Raw genomic sequence first — 10,280 nt, 5'->3', positions numbered from 1 at the left:
TGGAGTACTGCCTTTTCTACCCATACCACTCAATGGCTGTCTAACTCATAATCAGCAAAATGATCCAAGCACATGCTGGTAAGAGGATCATATTTTGGAAAAGGGACTTTAAAGTCTACTGAAATGGAGAATCTCATTTACCACTTAGAAAAGCCATTCGAATAATGAAGAGTTTTGTCAGGAATTCTACTGTCATTTCAATCTTGCTATGTCCCAAGGAAAGAGAAAAGCTTAATTAAACACATTACACATGCTCTCAGATTCCTCTAAAACTGTGTTTCCTGAAATATGGAACAGGATACAAAACAGTGGTTCACAGGCCAACATGTTCTATTTTACAAGTTAGGTATTAACTTAATGTATATTAGAGAAAAAAATGCAACAAGCAATTTAAGCACAAGTTTATACGTATTATTCAGCTTAGGATAAAGCGATGTTGCGATTTAATATTTAAGTATACAGTTAAAACAGAGGTACTAGCATGCGGCAAAACTGATGCTGATGAACATTCGGGCAACACTGCTGCCCAGTTAGAACACTTTCTCAAAAGCAAGCTCTCTAGGAGAGGTAACAGGCTGCGGAGTTGGTGTGATTAGGTGTTTTGTTCGCTTGGCTTAAATGCGATCATGTAATGAATAAAAGTGAGCTTTTAAGAACTCTGGTCTGAAACTGAGAGGCAAAAGCAAATTTCTGTTCTGAAACTATGTCAGAAGTTGCATCATCCTAGAACAAAGCTCTGAAATGCAACTGAGCACCTAGGACCCCACGGTTAGGGTCAGAACTGGGGAAAGAGATTGCAGCCTTTATTTTGAAGAACCAAAAGCCACTGGTACTTAACTCTCTCTCCACCTACAGCCATTCTGAGAACAGCTACAAGCAGTACTTGAAAATTACCAACCAACCAGGAACAAGAAACAACACAACCAAAATGGGTGGAATTCCTTGAGCTCACGTGACATCGAGTCCCCATCCTTTTACCTTCTGGGGACTTCGGTGGTCTCTTGAAGAACGGGTGCCTGCTCCTTAGAGTTCTTATGTAAAGGGAGGAAGGGATGGAGGCATAAAAGAAAGAGGAAGGGGAAGGGAGGGGTCTGAAGGGCTGTCCAAGCTTAAAACATTGGTCAGAAGCTGGGGCGCCTGGGTGGCTCAGTTGGTTAAGCGACTGCCTTTGGCTCAGGTCATGATCCTGGAGTCCCGGGATCGAGTCCCCCATCGGGCTTCCTGCTCAGCAGGGAGTCTGCTTCTCCCTCTGACCCTCCTCCCTCTCATATGCTCTCTCAAATAAATAAATAAAATCTTAAAAAAAAAAAACATTGGTCAGAAGCCTAAAACTGATGGTCCAACCTATAGATGTGCTTTATTCATTCTGGAAAACATCCGAAGACATTGAGTTGACATTTAATATTTGGGGGTTTTATATAAAAATGCAAATTCCCCACTTCTCTGGAATAATGAGAAGATCAGAAAACCAAGAGGCCACATTCCTACATGAAAACCATGGGCTGAAGCCCTTGAGGTGAGGCATGTGTCCAGGGGTTCACCAGGTCCTGCCCCCTCGACCAGTCTCCCCAGCCGACAGTCTGAGAGTTGGCTGCCTTTCATCATCATGATTAGTGTAGAAGCTTCTCTGTGCCCATGTCTCTCAGAGGTAGACCAACAGAGAAGGCCATGTTTTAAGAAAAATGGGAGTAAACCCATTTCCTTGTGGAAGCAATAAAGTTCCTAAGCATTAGACATGCAACCAAATAATAGTTGGGTAGAAAGTATTCCATTTAAGTCACACTTTCCTTACACTCAGCCAGCATCCCTCATGCACGTCACCTCTCAAAATCCGTGTAGGCATTTGCTGAGCAACCACCATAAGAAATAATACAGCAGCCCACATCTTTGTAGCACTTACTGTTTTAGGCACTATTCTGAGTGATTTCTGTATACGTCATCCTTTAACCCCTCAAAAGAACCTATGAGGCAGGTCCATTACTGTATCACATTACAGATGAGGGAACTGAAGCATCAAGGCATTTAGTATCTTGGGGCACCCAGGTGACTCAACTGGTTGGGCATCTGACTCTTGATTTCAGCTCAGGTCATAATCTCAGGGTCATGGGATCGAGCCCCCTCTCAGGCTCCATGCTCAGCGTTGAGTCTGCTTACAGTTCTCTCTCTTCCTCCGCCCCCTCCCCCCACTCACGTGTGCACTCTCTCTCTCTCTCTAAATTAAATAGAGAAAATCTGTTTTAAAAAAGACATTAAATATCTTGCCTAAAGCCATGTGGCTAGTGAGTGGCAGAGGTGGGATTTGAGACGAGCATCCTCATTCTTCATCACTCTTCTACAGCAAGTGTCTACAACCTTTATTGAGGAGCGGGAATGCTCCGGGGAGAGGACATTATTGCTGACCTTATACCCTGCTCTAATATTTGAGCACTACATAATGGGAAGGTATAGTTTTGACAGATAATCCTCTGATTAAAATAACATTCTTTTTTTTTTTTTAAAGATTTTATTTATTTATTTGACAGAGAGAGACACAGCAAGAGAGGGAACACAAGCAGGAGGAGTGGGAGAGGGAGAAGCAGGCTTCCCACAGAGTAGGGAGCCCAATGCGGGGCTCAACCCCAGGACCCTGGGATCATGACCTGAGCTGAAGGCAGACCCTTAACAACCAAGCCACCCAGGCACCCCCCTAAAATAATATTCTTGAGAAACAAACTGTTATGGGAAGTTTTGCTGTGATAATCCAAGAGCCAATGTGACCTGAACTCTGAAGGGATTACTGGCCACCTCTGCCCACTGCTAGGAATGACCTCCATCTGGCCTTTGGGGACCACTTTTCTCCCTTCTTGATTCCTAACAGCAAGAATCCCACTGGGTTATCCATTTAAAATTTTAAATATGCTCCACTGGAGCAAAACCCCATAGAGCTCCCTTGCATGTAGGGGCGCTGGTCCGCTGGACCCCGACAGGTGTGGCCCCAATGGAAGCCCTGTGTCCCAGGGGCCTCCTCCCCATCTCCCACCCCAGGCTGACCTGTGCTCTTGTCCAGGAAATCCATGGACTCCTCACTGGCACTGAAGTGGCTCGAGGTGGCCTTCTTCTCAGCATCCTGCTCCACGTCGGAACCCGTGTGCACAGAAGAGTTTGTACTCATGGGGGAGCGGGGCATATCGGACAAGGAGATCCTGCGGCCTGCGCCCCCACTCAGCATGGGCTTGCTCATCAGGATCTTGGGGGACGCCGTCATGTCAAAGTTGAGCTTGACCTTCTCCTGCTTGTCTATCTTGGCAGCACCAGCACTGGGGTTGCTGGGGTCAAGCAGCATTTGGTACTGGCTGTTAGGCGTGTAGGGTGTCCTGAAGGGAGAATAATTAAAAACCCCAAACTTCCTGCGGATGTTCTCCACGTACACTTCCATCTCCTGCATTGCACTGTTGAAGATGCTTTTTGTCTTTTTCACAGAAAAAGGAATTTCTTTAGACATGAGGTAGCAATTATTTATTGGAACCCAGGCCCTAGGAGTGCAGAAAAGAAAGAAGAGCTGAAGTCAACTTTGGTCCTGTCAGAGATTCCTCTCTTCTTTTTTTTCAAGTTTTTTTTTTTAAATGTATTTTATCACGGTACGCTTAAGTGCCAACACGTAAACGTATAGGTATGCGGTAGATCTCTACAGCCTGTTAATCATAACTGAAATCTTATGCCCAATGATTGGTTACCCCCCCATTTCCCCACCCGCACCCCTGGCAAACTACCATTCCACCCTTTGATTCTGTGGATCTGACATGAGATAGCTCCTATAAGTAGAATTCATGCAGTGATTTGTCTTTCTGTGACTAGGTTATCTCACTTAGCACAATGTCCTCCGGGTTCAACTATGTTGCCCATCTTTTTGTTTTCTTTATTTACCATATTATCTTTTTTTTTTTAAGGTTATGTTAGTCACCATTCATTACATCATTAGTTGATGTAGCGTTTCATGATTCATTGTTTGCGTATAACATCCAGTGCTCCATTCAATACGTGCCCTCCCATCACCGGGCTAACCCATCGTCCCCAACCCCCTCACCTCTAAAACCGTCAGTTTGTTTCTCAGAGTCCATAGTCTCTCGTGGTTCATCTCCCCATCCAAATTGCCCCCCTTCATTTTTCCCTTCCTAGTATCTTCTTTTTTTTTTAAGGCTGAATAGGAACCCCTGAAATGTACATACCACGACTTCTTTATCTGTTCATCTGTCAATGGACAGTTAGGTTGTTTCCAGAACTGTTTTTTTCCTTAATGCAAACCAAATTAGCCTTGTATGTTTGCCAAGATTTTTTTTTTTTTTTTGGCCAAGATTCTTAAATACGTATCTATTCTTTTAAAATGACTTGGTTTTGCATGGTTAATACATGATTTAACCATTAACCCAGACATGTTCTGTCATAAGAACAGAACACCAACAGCAAACTTAGTGAAAACATTAAAAGACTCCTAAATGGAGTCATTTTAATCCATTAAAAAAACAGTAAATCCCCTTTTGGCTTTGGGTGAGTAAAGAGTAAGAAAACAGTCACTGTGGGTACCTGGGGGCTCAGCTGGTTAAGCATCCAACTCTTGGTATTGGCTCAGGTCATGATCTCAGGGTTGTGAGATCAAGCCCTGAGTCAGGCTCCGCACTGGGAATACAGACTGCCTAAGATTCTCTCTCTCCCTCTCTCTCTCCCTCTCACTCCGTCCCTCCCTGCCCCCCATGCCCACCCATGCATGCGCTCTCAAAAAAAAAAAAAGAATAAACGTTTTGGGGCCCTTAAGTGGCACAGTCCATTGAGCACCTGACTCTTGGTTTTGGCTCAGGTCATGATCTCAGAGTCATGGAGACTGAGCCCCACGATGGGTTCCACGCTCAGCAAAGAATCTGCTTGGATTCTCTCTTCCGCTCCCTCTCCCTCTCCCCACCACACGTTCTCTCCCCCTCTCTCATAAATAAATAAATCTTAAAAAAAAAAAAAAAATGGGGCGCCTGGGTGGCTCAGTCGTTAAGCGTCTGCCTTCAGCTCAGGTCATGATCACAGGGTCCTGGGATCAAGCCCCGCATCGGGCTCCCTGCTCCGCGGGGAGCCTGCTTCTCCCTCTCCCACTCCCCCTGCTTGTGTTCCTGCTCTCGCGGTCTCTGTCAAATAAATAAAGTCTTTAAAAAAAAATAAAAAATAAAAAACCTTTAAAAAAAAAAAGAAAAGAAAACCATAACCCTGCAAGGAGATGCACGGCTTCAAACAGGGGAGAATTCATGTGGAAAATAAGCAAGGAATAGCCTCCACCTTCCATTCCCGACTGCTTTTGTCTTCCTGCCTTCAACCCCCCACAAGCCAGTATGCTCTGCAGAGCCTTCACGAGAACAAGAGCTGCTTTCCTGGAATCAGTGGCCGAGTGGCTGCAGGCAGATGGCAGTATAACCCTACCACTGCTCCGGGTGGGGGCTGAGCCCAAGCGAGAGCTGGAGGATAGACTGTGTGGCATTTGATTCCCCGGCCTCGAACCCGAACCCGTTTGTAGCTGGGAATTCGGGGAGAATGAGCTTTTTCCAGGGAGGCCTTTAGGATTTCACAGACCGGAAACTCACGCCAGACACAAAGCAATGGGGAGCAAAGTGGACGGTGGGGAGATAGAACAGTCCAACACAAGCACTGTCTACTGGGGAACCTCACACGTGCCCGTGCAGGAATCTGGACCCTCCCCCACCCCCGCCCCACTGCTGCGGAGTCTCCCAGCATTTTAAAGAGAAGCAAAAAATATGGACTGCTTATACTGCATTCTACCCAAGTGTTAACGGCTCGTTCCTATTTTGAAGAGAAAGCAGCCCAGGAAAAGTCAAGTATGTGCATGGGGTGGAATTCAGGGCACGGACTGGGGAGGTTTGCCACTCCCGGTGATAACTAGATCGTGACACAGACTAAAACCGAACACCCCAAAAATATCTAACTGCTCTCTCAGCGTGCTGCAAATTACCAGCTTCTCATCCACCCCAACTCACTGCTGTCATCCCGCAGAGACCTGAGGAACCACATCTGCAGCCAAACAGAATGAGGCAGAGCAGGAGCCAGATGCCCCGTGGGTGAAAGTCTGTGGCTGTTAAAACTGGGTGAGCAGGAGTCTGGACTAGACAGGACAGCTCGGAGGAGAAGCCGGGATCCCCCAGCTGCCCCTGGACAAACGACTCCCCCTCCCCAAGCCGGCCTCGGCTCCGTCATCTTGGTAAGGTGGAGGATGAGCCCCTCCCTGGAGCAGGGTCACGGGGAACAAATGAAATGCACCTCGGCCAGGTGGCCAGTCCCCAGAGCACCGGGAGCCCAGCATGCAGCCGGCCACTGTGACTGTGTTCCCCCCACACCTCTGCCTGGGGTCGGGGCCTTAACCATTTCCTGCCAGGGTCTAAACTGCCTTCCATGAAGGTGTCTGCCAACTGATTTCAGGAAAGTATTCCCTTTCCTTAGAGCAGGCCCAGGACAGAGTTAAAGGGAAGTTAGATTTGCTTAACAAAAATAAAGTCTCTGGGGGCAATGTTATGAGAGGCCCCAGAGTCACACAGCTGAGCTACTCCCCACGCTGGGCCTCAAGTTTCCTTCTCAGTAAAATGAGAATAAAGCAGCTTCTGCAAAAAGCACTTAGAACAATGCCTCCCGCATAAAAGGCACTCCATTCACGCCAGCTCGCTCCTCTGCAGCTCTGCAGACATTTGATAAAATATTTCCCGGATTTTTATATGGTATCATGTACGTGTGTGTGTGTGTAGGTCTATGAAACCAAACCCCCAAAAAGCAAAAATTTTTCAAGGACAAAAAGCACACGACAAGACTCTTCAGAACATGACTTGATCTGTAGGAGCACCTCCCCGGGCTCGCTCTAGTCTTTATTAACCAGACGATGAAAACGTAACAGGCTGCGCCATTTCTTATTCTCCTCTCCTAACCAATGTGGCTTACATGTGTCCAGGCTTATGCTCTGCTCCACAACCCCAAAGTTTCTCCGTGAGAAAGGGACAGCCTAGCCCATCTCTTTAGCCTCCACGTTGTGCTGCTGGGTCTGACCAGCTCTGCTTGAAGAACATCTCCTGGGAGGAAGGGACTTCAGTGGCCTCATCCCGAGAACTCCAAAGGTTCTGCGGCTCCACCACCTACTCCCCACCACCATGCGGTGTCCTTAACCACGCCAAGGGGCTCCCCTCACCCAAAATGAGCCAAGAGTTCAGCACGTTCCCTCCAAGGGAGCAGAAGACACTGAGAGGGTTAGGCAAACCTCACGGGCATCAGACTTGGGCTGCCGTCTTTTTCACAAATGATGGGGGAGGCGGGGTGCCGGCTTCCGCAACAGTTCCTACCTAGAACCAACCTATACCAGCAAGTTCCGGGGAAATGGCCTCGGACTAGGACTAGCAGAGCTCAAGTCCCCTAAGCCACCTTCAGTAGCTGATATGCAGGAGGACGTCCATGCAGAATAGGCTAAGCTGAGAGCAGAATCAAAGATGCTAAGAGTCTGAGAATATTTGGTGCATGGGGGCAAGCACTAATTTCCCCCACCCACCTATGTCCTAAACATATCCACACTGGGTCATATTACAGAACGAGAATAATCCCAAATCATCAAGATGGCTAACACTTGCCCTGCTATAATGAAGCAGCAGGAAGATGCACAACCGGATACTAATTCCTCCTGCTCTTCAAAGAAAAGGCAGACTCTGACCACAGCCTGTGTGCTTGGGGCCCTGCCCCTCCCCCACCCATCTCTTACCAGCCTCCCCCACTCTCCCTGTCCAAATCACCCCGAGCTCCTGCTTCTCCCAGGCACAGCAGGATGGCTCTGTCTGTCCCTCCACCCAGATCTTCACTCAATCCTGGCCATTACCTCCTGATCTGAGATCATCTCGCCTGTATGTTTACTTGTGTATTATCTGTCTTCCCCACTAGGATGCCAGCCTTCAGATGGTTGGGGACAGTGTCTGCCTGCTCACCCCCAAATCCCCAGCAACCAGCACATGACCTGGCCCACAGCAGGCAACAAAAGATCTCCAAGCAAAGTGGTCAAAATCAAACAAAGCAAAATACTTCTATCAAACCCGGGCGCCTGGGTGGCTCAGATGGTTAAGCGTCTGCCTTCGGCTCAGGTCATGATCCCAGGGTCCTGGGATCGAGACCCACATCAGGCTCCTGGCTCAGCGGGAAGCCTGCTTCTCCCTCTCCCTCTGCCTCTCCCCCTGCTCATGCACACACTCTCTCTGTATCTCTGTGTCTCAAATGAATAAATAAACTCTTAAAAAAAAAAAAACAAAAAAACAGGACCCTCTCAGCGAATTCCCATTTTGCCTCCAGACAATGGATTTCTAGCAAAATTCACTCTTTGGGTTTTTTTTATTTGGAAGACAAGCAAAACTGTACAGAGTAACAGTTCGGATTCCAGTGTTTGAAATTCTACACTGTATTTTCTGTATATTCTATGGCTGTATATAATTTTTAGGGTACGTTTTTTAAGTATTCTCCCCAACACAAACACTTTTCAAACTACTTGGTAGGGCTTCGAAAGGTTTTTGCCTCGTTTAATCACAACACAGCTTGCTAAAAGAGAACTGAGATATTAACCACGGCTCATCTGGGTCTACCTGTTGTTCACAAGCATGTAGGAGCAGAAACTGCTAAGAGCTGGAACAATTCACTTCCCTGAGAGCAAGGGAAAGGGGAGGGTAGAAAGGCTGGCAGGGAGGGCTCCCACCTGTTAAAACAGCCACCTCTTATAATTTCCTATTTTAGCTTCAGAGAAAAGGCAACAGGAGGGAACCGCCCAGCACAATGATAAGAGATTCATTTACTGGCAATCTGGGGAAATACTTCTGATCTCTGAAAGCATTATTTTGAAAAGCAATTTGCACGGCAGTTTAATTTGCTCTAGAAAATCCAAAAAAGAACAAGCAGCACTTAAAATAGCTATGGTGCCAGTTTCATCAACAAAACTACGAAAGCAAGATTCTTCTCTTAAACATACCTGAAAACACGGAAGCCCACACATTATCAGGCTTAACACAGCCCAGGACTGTATTTTTAACCACAAGATCACTGGTTGGTGTCATGACAATAAATAACACAATAATACTCTGCCCCTGCTTGCATCCATCATAGTATCAAAGGTGCAGTTAACGCTATACGTTTGCAGCCAGTTTGAACTCCCACCTGTCATGTTGTCCAAAGAAACGAGCATCAACCTGCCCATCTTTATCCCGCAGAGCTTTTGCAGGCCAGAATGGAAACCCCTTCAGTTTTGCCCAGACCAAAGGATGTGGATTGCTCTAGGAACAGAAAAACAAAATCCAGAGTTTGTATGTATTTGACAGCAAGACACGCATATGAAGCTTGGTGTGTGGCGAGACAACAAGGCCACCAACTAAATGAGAACAGTTCCAGGCAGGGTCTCCCAAGTGGGCTCACCTAGGAGGGCGTGAGGCCAGTAGGCCCCAGGCAAAGCTGGTTCTGAGGGTGAACGACAAGACAGAAGGACGGAGCACCGACAAGACCAGGCTTGGACCCTGGCTCTAATGCTATTACCTGGGTGGCCGTGAGCAAGAGGGTCTACTTCCCCTGCAACATGGAGACAGCCAATGCCTACACCCTCCGTTAAGTTGGGGAATTAAATGTGCATTATAACTGGCAGGTAACAAGGGGTAGAATTAGCCACCTTTGTCCTTTATTGAGGCTGCCCAGAGCCTTAATTATGCAGGTGTTTATTGCCAAAGGCAGAAGAGACATAAACTATGTTCTACTTTTCCACTTTACTGGCCCCCATCTTCCCTCCCAGTAAGCTCCACCCCTACTCTCCTCCCACCCTCCCATGAGGCCACCCCAAGAACACACTTCTCTGCAGAACACCAGTTTGGAAAATGCAGATCCATGAGGAAAACAGGGTGATTTTTCTCTCCCCAACCCCTACCCCAAACCACCAAGTTGGAGAGACCATGGAGGCAATCCAGAGAGGTTTTCCAAACCTCTCAACACAGATCCAAAAGAACACACTCACTGCACTCTCTTCCCGCTATCTGCATTACCGAGGGGCGCCCCCTCCCTGATGAGCTCCTTCTTGCTCTCTACCCTGCAGCCCGCCCAGAGTTAATAAACCCAGAAAGTCACAGTGCTCCCTTTGGCACATAATTTTTAGCCCCAGAGGTTTATTCTATCTGGATCACTTACATTCTGCCATAACTTTATCACTACAAAAATCATTTAAAAACCTCACCCAATGGGGCACCTTGGTGGCTCAGTTGTTA

At 47.2% G+C, this 10,280-nt stretch overlaps 1 protein-coding gene across 19 annotated transcripts in view; it reads right to left on the bottom strand.

The window, feature by feature from the left end:
• Nucleotides 1-10,280, bottom strand: part of ZMYND8 (zinc finger MYND-type containing 8) — a 124,201-nt gene that overhangs the window by 51,705 nt on the left and 62,216 nt on the right. For all 19 annotated transcript variants that reach the window (XM_081832621.1, XM_081832623.1, XM_081832620.1 and 16 more), the window contains 2 exons: nucleotides 9,193-9,308; nucleotides 3,031-3,512 (listed from right to left, as the gene is read on the bottom strand). In XM_081832621.1, coding sequence (XP_081688747.1) covers nucleotides 3,031-3,512; nucleotides 9,193-9,308 — 598 coding nt within the window. The remainder of the gene's footprint in view (nucleotides 1-3,030; nucleotides 3,513-9,192; nucleotides 9,309-10,280) is intronic.

This window comes from Leptonychotes weddellii, chromosome 10, assembly GCF_054177405.1.
Source record: "Leptonychotes weddellii isolate Sample4059 chromosome 10, ASM5417740v2, whole genome shotgun sequence".
Lineage (NCBI taxonomy): Eukaryota > Metazoa > Chordata > Mammalia > Carnivora > Phocidae > Leptonychotes > Leptonychotes weddellii.
The sequence above is the reverse complement of the archived record's forward strand: the minus strand, read 5'-3'. Positions and strand labels throughout refer to the sequence as shown.